The 13,117-nt window shown below is 43.9% G+C and overlaps 1 protein-coding gene across 1 annotated transcript in view; it reads right to left on the bottom strand.

Annotated features, from left to right (window-relative positions):
• Positions 1–13,117, bottom strand: part of LOC126267977 (uncharacterized) — a 37,700-nt gene that overhangs the window by 304 nt on the left and 24,279 nt on the right. The window contains exon 2 of the mRNA XM_049973324.1: positions 117–1,350. Within this exon, the coding sequence (XP_049829281.1) occupies positions 117–1,350 (1,234 nt within the window). The remainder of the gene's footprint in view (positions 1–116; positions 1,351–13,117) is intronic.

Below are 13,117 nucleotides of genomic sequence, written 5' to 3'. Positions count from 1 at the left end.
TCCCTCCTTAACACTTTGCAGCCGGCAAAGAAGTAGTGCACAAAATTTTTTGAAGGTAGAGACTTACTAATAGTGAAAATTAAAATGTATGTCGCACTTGGAGAAGTACCACTTACGCGTACTGTCGTCCTCCCCACCCATAGAACGGAGCCTGTCTTTTCTGGGACTGTACAACTGATGGCTGCTGTGGTCCCGCACTATACGGATACTGAGATTGCTGAGAAGCCGGCCACTGCTGCCACTGATTCCACTGTGGCCACTGATTCTGCTCGTAGTATCCGGGCCAATATGAACTTGGTGGGGCTGGCTGGTAAGGATTGTTTCTCAGAATATGGTTCTCCTTCCCAACAGTATCACCCACGCCATAAGCATTATTTCCATGGGCAATGTTAGGTTGCTCTGCCTTTTCCTCCACAATGAAAGGCTTTTCTACCTTCACATTGCTCCCCTCTCTCGTGCTCGTTGAGCTACCAAGTGAGTCCACTTTGGCAGTGTAGCTGGGCAGGAGACTGACATATGTTGGGGAAGGTTCCTCAACCTTCTCGTCCACTGGCGCGTCCTTTAGTGCAGGCGTCAACTCTTCGCGGTCACGTTTTGGCTCTGAGGTGCATCCACCTTGGATGGCTGGTGCAGCTGAGCCGTCTGCACCTACCATCATCCCCTGAATCTGAGGCTGCCACCATGGGTATGGTGAGTAGTCAATTGGATAGCTCTGTAGAGAGGGCATAGGTGCAAAGGGGTATGAGCGATAAGGCCGCAGGTAGGATGGTTCGATCGCTGGCCACTGATAGCTGGGATACCCTCCGAATGCGTACGGGTCATACGGGGAGGGATATCGCGCCAGCGGCGGTGGAGGTGGAGGAGAATAGTATGGCAATGGAGGTGCGTACGACATTGGAGGTGGATACATGCTGCCGTATGGTTGTTCGTACATTGAGCGGTAAGCACGGCTAGCATCGGCATAGGAGTCAGGCTCGACGATAACTATGGGTGACATTTCAGGTGGAGGGACCGCTGGGAGTTGAGGCTGGACAGAAGCAAAGAGTTGGGGATCCGTTTGTACAACGACTTGTGGGGCGGAAGGTGGGGTCGCTTCGGTGGCGGTAGTCGCATCAGTGGCGTAGTCCTTTGTTGTCGGTTGTGGGGTTGTGGATGTGTGGAGGTGATGATGCTTCTTAGAGTTGTTCCTGGGCCGAGATCGAGGACGAGGCGTTGACTCTGGGGTGGGCGGTGTGGAAGTCGTCGTGCTTGGTGAGCCCGTCGTTACAGTTGAACTTTTGGAGGGCGTAGCCTCGGTTGTTGTTGTCTTGTTCTTCAGCAGACCCACTTCCCAAGGCCATGCTCCAGACACTTGAAAAAAAAAAAAAAAAAAGAAATTATGCATTGTACATAAGAAGTAGAAAATGAAGTATAAATATATCTTAGTAAAAACACGCTGGGTCCGTTAAGCTGAAAATGATTTATGAATACACAACATAAAAGCAGAAGAAACAATAGATAGACGTGTTTTGAGAAGGAAAGCTGTAAATTTAGAAAAATTCCAAGACAGAAGTAGATGTAGGCAATCTGTGAAGCGGTCTGAAGGTAGAAAATAGGAACACATTTAAAACATGAAAGAATATTGGAGAATATTAATCAGAAGGAGATGAAATTGTCACCATATCAATAGCTGTCTAGAATAAAGGAAAAAATATCTTGTCAGTATGGACGCTAACTTTTAAGTAATTCATGGCAACGCAAACCCTGAAACGTCTTACTGCATCCAATTGTAACAGTATAACCGGAAGAGTGACACTGTATGTATTGCATTAACACATGTGACATGACGCTGACCTTCTTCCAAATGCTGATGTCTTTTATTGAAGTAAATAAATAACCCCAAAACAAGTTACAAAATACCAACTACATACTAATCTATAGCTGCCACATCGCGTTAGTTAATAATGTGAGCGACTGGTAACTTGAGAAAGAAACAAATAGCATACGCTATTCATTAATAATTATAATAGTTTATGGTTTGTGTTTATTTTTCGAAAGGGATATGAAGAACCATCAACTACACCGGCCAGAAAAGAATCAGTACAATCGGAACGAAACGTACACGATGAAAGTCAGTGGGAAGGGAACCCTAACTGCGGAGTCAGCTGTTCAAAGGGAAACTGCAGATATTACACTGTTCATTGTTCATAAATCCACAGAAGGACACCCTGATCAGTGAGTGCCAAGACTCTACCGTGACTAGTGGCACACGACGACTGCTGTGACTACCCAAGATTATGACTCTACAACGAGCAACGTGCTCGGTTCAAGGCTGGCACAGGACATTCTCCGTTCGCACATCTCTCGTTTCAGTGCTGCAGTGCAGTCTCCTGATCTCTCGTGACTAACTCTTCTCTCCATTTCACCATCTACAACCTGATCCCTAGAACTAGGCAAAGTCCCACTGACATACCGGATGTAACAGTGATTCAATCCTGATCGTAAACTTCACCACTCCGTCGTTTTCCTTGACAGTCAGTGGCTTTTCAGAGGATTCTAGAGATTTTATGACGTTCCATTGCTCCTGCTTTGCCATAAAATGCTTTTATTAAGACCTAACTTAACTACACCCGAACAGGCCATGAAGGCCCAATGGTACTACATGCCGCTGTGTCATCCACAGCCCACAGGCATCACTGGATGTGGGTATGAGAGGCATGTGGTCAGCACACCGCTCTCCTGACCTTACGTCAGTTTACGAGACCGCAACCACTACCTCTCAATGAAGTAGCTTCTCAGTTTAACTCACAAGAGCTGAGTGCTCCCCGCTTCCCAACAACGCGCGGCAGTCCGGATTGTCACCCATCCAAGTGCTAACCCAGCAAGTGCTAACCCAGACCGACAGCGCTTAACTTCGGTGATCTGACGGGAACCGGTATTACCACTGAGACAAGGCCATTGGCTTTATGGAGACATAGCTTTATGAAATCGTAAATGAATGATACAAAAAGTTAGGCCTTGTTCTGGACGCCACTGTAATAGTGTATCTGACGAGTCGCCATGTGCACGTTGACATGAAAGGTCTTAGCAGCAACAGGCGTTCGTGCATTGTACAGGGAGGTTGTAATTAAAATTTCGCTGCTTGAACAGAAAACTATTTATCTTACGGATCCTCAACATTGTATGGATGATTCTCAAACTGTACACTGTCATTAGCATAACTTGCCGTTAGGCGCCGGTAGTGGTATGGCGACGGGGGACATTCACAAGCATCAGTGGTCATTACAGTTTCAGACAGTCAACACGGGTCTGGACGAGGTAAGGCTGTTTTATCAAAACAACAGCTATAATATTGCTGCCCTTGACGAGTGTCGATGCGTTAAGGGAATACGGGGTCGAAGAACACGATTAGGAAATTTGAATTAATTGGCAATTTGGGAACTGCATGCAATCAGTTGCGCCACAAACAACTGAAGAAATTACTGCTGCCGAGACTAATAATTTTGGGCGCAATATGGGATCTTCAAGTAGTGCACAAGCTGGGTAACGATAGCTGAACATTCCATGGTCCATTGTCCGAAAGGTGCTGCTAACAGCTGTGAAGTGATAGCTGTAGAAACTTCACACTGCTGACCAACTTTTGCCAAGCGACTCAGACATTCGAGTACACTTAACTCTTGTCGTTTCCTTGCAAGATCTGAAGTTGAAGACATGTGGCCTTGGAACGTTTTGTGGAGCTATGACGCACACTGTACGCTCAGTGCAGCAGTGAACACTCAGAACTGTTGAATCTGGCAATCCTCAACGCCAAAGAACGTAGGTGATGTTCCCCTTCGTAGCGAACGCGTCACTGTGTGTTTCGGCTTCACGGGTGACTCCATTATGGGTCCATTTTTCTTCCAAAAACTTGGGAGCTCGAGGACGAAGGGCATGCAGCGTGAACGGGCCACGTTCCTGTGACCAGCTTCGCCAGAATGTGACCCACGCCCTTTCGGGAGAGAGCTCCTTTGGACTCAACTGTTTCAATGCACGATAGAGCTCCACGTCGCATTGCTCAAGAGGTCGGCTAGTCCGTAGCACTTTTCGAGAAAACCTAATTAATATCCGATGGTTAAAAATTTCGTGGCCTCCAAGATCACCAGATTTGACCCTGTGTGATTTCTGGCTGTGGGGTTACCCAAAGGAAAGGTTTATTAACGGGACACTAACACCCGTTGGAGGTTGACGATGAGCATAGTGACTGAGGTAGACAACATCCCAACTGAGGCGTTTCGGGCAGCAGAAGAACAATTTCTGGCGAGGTTCCAGGATGTCATGGATGCATGTGATCATCAAACCATCTATAACTTGGAACGTACTGCTGTTTAAAAAAGGAAAGTAAAACCCACGATCAGTACCTGAAGACCATGAGATAGTCGACCGACCGCCGTGCCATCCTCATTCATCGCACGAGGGGCACGAGCTCAGCACACCGCATTCGCCGCCGTTGTTGACGTTTCGATCACGTAGACGCCCCTTCTCAATCAGGTAACTCCTGAGTTTGCATCACTAGGGTGAAACCAACCCGGGAAGTCCTGTCGCAAGAATTCCTTGCAGTACCAGGAAAGGAACCTGTCCCTCTGCAGGAAGATTTGTCGCGTTGAGCATCGGCTAAGAAGGTGGACGTGCATCATTTCATTGAAACGGAGTCACATACGAGGGCGTGCTGAAAAGTAATGTCTCCGAATTTTTTGTTCGCTTGTCAAAACCCGATGAGGTATTACATTTCATATATATATTACTCGGTCCACTGTCCCGCAAACGAGGGCTCAAAATTGCAGAAACTAATATGGTGGTGTGTTGAGTAACTGTGTCGGTGTGTGAGAAATGGCGTGCTGTAATCGAATTTCTAACCGCAGGAAACATTCTTCCACATATGAGACACGCTTTCCTTCAACGTCACGATGCCAGACCACACACGAGCGGTGCGACATTTGCAGCGACCCAACGCCTTGGCTTCTCTCTCATAACTCGTCTTCCATATAGTTACCAGAAAATCAAAAAACACCTTCGAAATCTTCACTTTGATAGCGGTGAAGCAGTGCAAGCAGGGATAATGTCGTGGCTTCATCAACAAAGACAAATATTCAACAGTGGCGCTATCAACAAACTGGTCTCTCAGTAGGAGAAATACGTAGACATGAAGGATAAAGACGTAGAATGTTAATGAATTTCCTTTTATTTCAGAAGCTCTACGAGTTTTCGCTAAAAAAATTCGGAGGCTTTACTCTTCTGCACGATTTCTTAGCACAGGGTCAAAATCATCCGATAATCTCTCAGGAAGTGTCCCATTAAGTGTCTACACATTTCAGCGCGGAATAGTATGTGAATCATGTATGGAACAGAGGGAGGCCTGTGGGGCCGGGCTATAAGCATGGAACATTATGATTATCGCGCCATCGAGGCCAAGATTATTAGAAACGGACAAGAGGCCTCGTTAGCAAACACCTGGTAAGAAAATTACCTGTAGAATTTTTTTTTTAATTTCACAACTGTGATCTCAATTTTGTTGCGTCCTCAGATTACCGGTTTCGGTCAAGAACGGTCATCTTCAGAAATGTTTTAAAAACAGACCGAAACTGGTAATCTGAGGACATAGTAAGTATTTAATCATGTTGCTGTTGTGGTCTTCAATCCAAAGACTGGTCTGATGCAGCTCTCCATTCTACTCTATGTTGTGGAAGCCTCATCATATCCGAAAAACTACTCCAATCTGCATCCTTCTCAGTCTCCTTAGTGTATTCATCTACTAGCCTCTCTCTACGATTTTTAACCACCACACATCCCTTCAATACTAAATGGTGATCCCTTGATGCCTCAGAAAGTTTCATACCAACCGATCCCTTCTTCTAGTCAAGTTGTGCCACATATTCCTATTCCTCTTCTCTCCTGTTCTACTCAGTACCACCTCATTACTTATGTGATCTACCCACCTAATCTTCAGCATTCTTCTGCAGCACCGTATTTCGAAAACTTCTATTCTCTTCTTGTCTAAACTTGTTATCGTCCATGTTTCACTTCAATACAAGGCCACACTCCATACAAATACTTTCAGAAACAACTTCATGGCACGTAATTCTATAGTCTATGTTAACAAATCTCTCTTCTTCAGAAACGCTTTCCTTGCCAATGCCAGTCTAAATTTTATATCCTCCCTACTTCGACAACCATCAGTTATTTCGCTTCTCAATTAGTGAAGATCATTTACTACTTTGAGTGTCTCATTTCCTAATCTAATTCCCGCAGCATCAACTGATTTAATTCAACTATATTCCAGTATCCTCGTTTTGCTTCTGTTGATGTTCGTCTTACACCCTCCTTTCAAGAAACATTCCATTCCGTTCAGCTGCTCTTCCAGGTCCTTTGCTGTCTCTGACAGAATGAAAATGTCGTCGGCAAACATTAAAGTATTTATTTCTTATCCATAGATTTTTTCCCTACTCGAAATTTTTCTTTTGTTTCCGTTACTGCTTGCTCAATATACAGATCGAAACACATCGGGAATAAGTTACAACCCCCTTCTTCACCACTGCTTCCCTTTCGTGCCCCTCGACTCTTATAACTGCCATCTGGTTTCTGTACATATTGTAAATAGCCTTTCGCTTCTTGTATTTTGCACCTGCCACCTTCAGAATTTGAAAGAGATTGATCATAGATGTGAAATAATGAAATCTGGGTCACTGTTCCATTCATGTGGCAGTTTGTGAAAATTACCTGTGTCCTTATGAAAGGATGTTGCCAGCGTGATGTTCCCAGTTACCTAACCGCGAACACTGTGAGACCCTGAATAAGGTCCCAGCAATGTGGTCCAAACGCCGACGGTGTAGAAGAATCTGTAGATGGACGTGACGCGGCCTAACAGCCTGGAAGATTTGGCTTCAAAATAATGTTTAATCTTAAAATTATTTCCTTTCTTTTTTCACTTTTACAGAAAACAGACAAGGATATAGTAAGCTAATACTGCGCAAAATAGAGTATACTAACGTCATCAGCTTTAGACCACATGAAACGACTTACGGGAGTTACGTGTTCAGTTTTAGTTCTGTCGCAGCATATTTTCCCATATACTTCCAATAATAAATCAATTCACTCGATCTTTCTTGTACTGCATACCGTTCCATTTGACTTCCGTGCTGCGGAAGTCGGGTGGTCGAAATAAAAATTTAGATTATTCTTCAGGAGCGCAGGGTTCAGTTTTGCAACGGTGCATCGGTAATGTTTGTCTATGTATTTAACACAACCATGCGAATTTGAGGACTGTGTTTCCATTTATGTTAGATGTCTTGCTCTTGTGTTGTCAATGAGTTGCTTCCCGGACTATTTTTAAAGCACGACAGTTATACATAATCAGCAGACCAGTTAAAATTTCTCAGTTTACACTGAAACGAGCGTTTTCTCTGGGTCGCTACTGTGTTCATCAGTGGTACAGACTGATGAAAAATGCTGCCCAGTTCACCTCCACCCCCGCTAGACACACAAGTCACATGTGGTGTGTTACTCTAGACCTTGGGCGGCATTCCTCATGTTCGGTTTGACAATGACAAAGATTGACCACATTATTCATCAGGTAATCAATTACGGTCAACGATGACCATCTCCAGACGAAAAAATAATAAACATAGAGAGGTAGCTTGATGTACAATGTCTCCAAATAACATAAAATACAGAATCGAAAACCATTATTAGCAAACACGATGACATATCCGGACCTGAGTAAATCCGGTTTACTACATAATTCGTGTCATTGTGCATATGGACCGTACAGTTAGTAATCAGGTGTACAAGGTTTGTCACAAAGGGAAAAAAAATTGACTACCATGGACATCATTGCGCCCCACGCGTTGACATTTAGACATGACAAGTGAAATATTGTCATGTTCTTTTGTAATAATTTTTGATTCTGTGTTCTATGTAATTTGGAGACATTGTACATCAAGCTACCTTGTCATGTTTATTAAGGTCATGACTGACCGAAATTAATCAAGTGATTAATAAACTTTTGTGATCCACGACTCGATTAATAACAAAATAAATATTACCTGGATCGCTGTGCAACATTATTTCGAGTATATCGCAACTCGTGAGAGAAGATGAGAGTAGCTCAATACTGTGTTGGTTTTATAGAACAGTAACGTAGATCAGAAAAAGAAATACACATTGATCGATCAAATTACTATAACCATCTACTTAATAGCTTGTTTTGTAAAATAATATAGCAGCCATTCTGAGTGCAATGGATTCTAAAAGCAGTGGTTAGGTTTCTAGGAGTAGGCGGCACCAGATGTCTACATTCTGGTCTCGCAATTCCCGTAAGTTACAGGCCGGTGGCTTGTGGGCCCTGAGCCGGCTCCCGCCATCGATCGATATGTCTTCCATCGGGTTCATATCAAGCCTACAGATCAACAGGATTCTGTTCTTGTAACAATAACTACACTGCTGGAAGACACCATCGCGATCGGGCAACAGATCTAAGGTGAATGGGTAAAAGTGGTTCACAATAAATTTGACGTAGATAATAGCTGCCATGGTGTCTACTAACACAAGCCCCATGGAAGCTCAGATGACCCCACCAGTGTCCCTTCGATGTGCATTACAAGTCTAGAGCAACCGCACGCTTGAATGACAGCTTTTTGGGAACGTGCATTACGTGTCTAGAGCAACCTCACGCTTGAATGACAGCTTTTTGGGAACGTGCATTACGTTTCTAGAGCAACCGCACGCTTGAATGACAGCTTTTTGGGAATGTGCAATACATGTCTAGAGCAACCGCACGCTTGAATGACAGCTTTTTGGGAACGTGCATTACGTTTCTAGAGCAACCGCACGCTTGAATGACAGCATTTTGGGAACGTGCATTACGTGTCTAGAGCAACCGCACGCTTGAATGACAGCTTTTTGGGAACGTGCATTACGTTTCTAGAGCAACCGCACGCTTGAATGACAGCTTTTTTTGGAATGTGCAATACATGTCTAGAGCAACCGCACGCTTGAATGACAGCTTTTTGGGAACGTGCATTACGTGTCTAGAGCAACCGCACGCTTGAATGACAGCTTTTTGGGAACGTGCATTACGTGTCTAGAGCAACCGCACGCTTGAATGACAGCTTTTTGGGAATGTGCATTACGTGTCTAGAGCAACGGCACGCTTGAATGACAGCTTTTTGGGAATGTGGAATACATGTCTAGAGCAACCGCACGCTTGAATGACAGCTTTTTGCGAACGACCATCAACTAGAAACTAGTGTCGTTCAACCAGACGACACATTTCCATTGATCCGCAGTCCAATCTCGATCGCTTCATGTCCACTGAAATAATAACTGGCGATGTCCTCGTGTCAGTGATGGTAGACATAGGGTCGCCTACGGTGGTGGACTATGTTCATCAATTTGCGCTGAACGGTTTGCTCCAAAACTGTCGTGACTGCCACCCGCTGCCTGCGATGCGTTATGGAGCGGGTTATGCCTCTGCTCTCCACATTCTGTGACGATGCGTGGACGTCCCACACCTTGTCGCCTAAACGTCGTTTCACCGCCTTTCATTCACTTTGCACAAAAGCTCGTGGAAGCGGCACGCGCGCTGCCGATCGCCTACACCGTTTTTAAAATTTTCGTTCACTGGTATCAAGCCATAACAACGGGCCTTTTGTCGAAGTTCCTTCCGTCATTCTATCATCGCTAGAACGAATCTCACTTGCCTCTGCTCCGCTTATAAGCTTTCCCTGCTGTATCATATGCTCGCAACACCAGCTGGAGACATTCTGTGCAGCAGTGGGCAGTGGTAACACTGTTCCGGCTCGTCAGCGTATTATTACAACCCAGAACCAGTACGAGGCTTACGTCTAATTAGAACCAACAACAAATCAATAGCTTACATGATCTGAAGTAATCGCCACATGCCCCGACTACAATGCCGTCAATAAAAACCTGAAGAAATTTAGACCTGTCAGGTCCTAAACAAATTATAACAATGACTTATTGCAGAAAGAATTACTAAAATAATAAAGAATACACTATCGTCCTCGGTATTCAACATTGTAATGAAATATCTCAGTTGAATAATTTTTATTTCTCTTTCATGCCCGTATCACGACGCACGGTTTCGAGAGATAGAAGATAAGTATGTGGGTCGCGATTAAACGATTTATAGTTCTGTTATCGGACTGTGTCCTTAGACGTCTTGGACGATGCACAGTAAGGCGTGAACATTTAGCACCAAAAATGAACTTGAAAACAGATATGAGAATTACTCGTGTTCCACAAAGAAGAGTTAAAAGTTGGAAATAGAGAGTGAGGTAAATATTTAAGACACATAAAACACGTTTCGAGAACTGCAATAGTGTACTGCCATTATTTACGTTTTCAGGAATCTTTTCAAATGGAAGTTGTTTCCTATGGAAATATGACCCAAGCATTAACAAACTGCTCTTCCTATTAACTATGGTAGCTTTGTATCTTAACCGAATAGACTTAGGAATGTGCAATGTTCATTTAGGACATATTAAACTTTCAGAACTTTAATAGCATTAAAGTGAGACTTCTTTTTGTTTCTTTTTTTCCTTCCTCTTTGAGTACAGCTAACGTAGGCATTTCAGCACATGTCCTATGTCCTACCTACCGATACCACCAACACGTACCGTTATTTGTACGGAACAGTGATGTAATCACTAGACGTGCATCTTGGAACAGGTTAGTATAAATTTCCGTACAAATTTGTTGATCCATGTATAGTTTTCTCAAATCGCCTGAGGTGAAAGGTGGGATCCTTCCTTCGAAAAACATTCTCCGAGTTTCTTGCCCATCCTCCCCAGTCCATACCAATACTCCCTCTCTCATAGCTTTGTCATCTGTGCATTGTGAAAAATTACCAATAATAATAGAATAACATCGTAGCACCTAACTAATAAATATATTGCGTTAATTAGCCTTATACTGCCCACCTTCACTTACAGAATATTAATTAATGTAACTGTTCTTCCATCCCTTATGTTACAAAAAGGTACGGCCAAACTTTCAGGAAATATTCCTCATACACAGAGGAAGATATGTTATGTGGACATGTGTCCGAAAACGCTTACTTTCCATGTTAGAGCTCATTTTATTACTTCTCCTCAAATAACATTAATCATGGAATAGAAACACACAGTAACAGAACGTACCAGCGTGACTTCAAACACTTTATTACAGGAAATGTTCAAAATGTCCTCCGTTTGCGAGGATACATGTATCCACCCTCCGTCGCATGGAATCCCTGATGCGCTGATGCAGCCCTGGAGAATGGTGTATTGTATCACAGCCGTCCACAATACGAGCACGAAGAGTCTCTACATTTGGTACCGGGGTTGCGTAGACAACAGCTTTCAAATGCTCCCATAAATGAAAGTCAAGAGGGTTGAGGTCAGGAGAGCGTCGTGGAGGCCATGGAATTGGTCCGCCTCTACCAATTCATCGGTCACCGAATCTGTTGTTGAGAAGCGTACGAACACTTCGACTGAAATGTGTGGGAGCTCCATCGTGCACGAACCACATGTTGTGTCGTACTTGTAAAGGTACATGTTCCAGCAGCACAGGTAGAGTATCCCATATGAAATCATGATAACGTGCTCCATTGAGCGTAGGTGGAAGAACATGGGACCCAATCAAGACATCACCAACAATGCCTGCCCAAACGTTAGCAGAAAATCTGTGTTGATGACGTGATTGCACAATTGCGTGCAGATTCTCGTCAGCCCACACTTGATGACTGTGAAAATTTACAATTTGATCACGTTGGAATGAAGCCTCATCCGTAAAGAGAACGTTTGCACTGAAATGATGATTGACACATTGTTGGATGAACCATTCGCAGAAGTGTACCCGTGGAGGCCAATCAGCTGCTGATAGTGACTGCACACGCTGTACATGGTACGGTAACAACTGGTTCTCCCATAGCACTCTCCATACAGTGACGTGGTCAACGCTACCTTGTACAGCAACAACTTCTCTGACGCTGACATTAGGGTTATCGTCAACTGCACGAAGAATTGCCTCGTCCATTGCAGGTTTCCTCGTCGTTCTAGGTCTTCCCCAGTCGCGAGTCATAGGCTGGAATGTTCCGTGCTCCCTAAGACGCCGATCAACTGCTTCGAACGTCTTCCTGTCGGGACACCTTCGTTCTGGAAATCTGTCTCGATACAAACGTACAGCGCCACGGCTATTGCCCGTACTAATACATACATCAAATGGGCATCTGCCAACTCCGCATTTGTAAACATTGCACTGACTGCAAAACCACGTTCGTGATGAACACTAACCTGTTGATGCTACGTACTGATGTGCTTGATGCTAGTACTGTAGAGCAATGAGTCGCATGTCAATACAAACACCGAAGCCAACATTCCTTCAATTGGGCCAACTGGCGGTGAATCGAGGAAGTACAGTAAATACTGACGAAACTAAAATGAGCTCTAACATGGAAATTAAGCGTTTCCGGACACATGTCCACATAACAACAGCAATACCTGTACTACCTGTTACAAGTATCATACTCAATATGTAAAAGTCTATCAAAACATATATAAATTCATAAAAAAGCTTACGATCGTTATGGTAACCGGAAAAACTACGTAGTCAGCATGTCCTCTCGTGGAATTATGGGTGCCAGTCTACAATAAGGGACATGTTGCACTGAGGAATGCTTGTCAAAAGTAGAGGAGGTATTGGTCATGTCACTCTGGATCTAATTACCACAACATTAGGCATTTCATTTGCATTAACAATGCAACTTAAATTAAATAGTCTCTGGGGCACGTGAAATGACAAAATTCGTAATCAAGTGCTGTTACTCCTCACCGGGAATTTTAAGGGAATCTATTGGTATTACTTAGAAACCATGAACATTAACCTACTGATTAACGGAAGCTATTTTGATTTCCCTTTTTAGACTTAGCGAGGATCGGAGATCTGTTCAGCACTTCATCACTCGCCGCGTATGCAAGACCTTGGACTGGAGAGTCAACTGCAGTCCTGTCTTAATTTTAGGATCCAGAGGTTCCTTAGCTGCTTTCAGTGTGGGTTTAGTGGATACAAGTCTATTAACGATAACCTGGACTTTACGGATTCG

The sequence above is a fragment of the Schistocerca gregaria genome, chromosome 4, assembly GCF_023897955.1.
Source record: "Schistocerca gregaria isolate iqSchGreg1 chromosome 4, iqSchGreg1.2, whole genome shotgun sequence".
NCBI classification, from domain to species: Eukaryota; Metazoa; Arthropoda; class Insecta; order Orthoptera; family Acrididae; genus Schistocerca; species Schistocerca gregaria.
The sequence above is the reverse complement of the archived record's forward strand: the minus strand, read 5'-3'. Positions and strand labels throughout refer to the sequence as shown.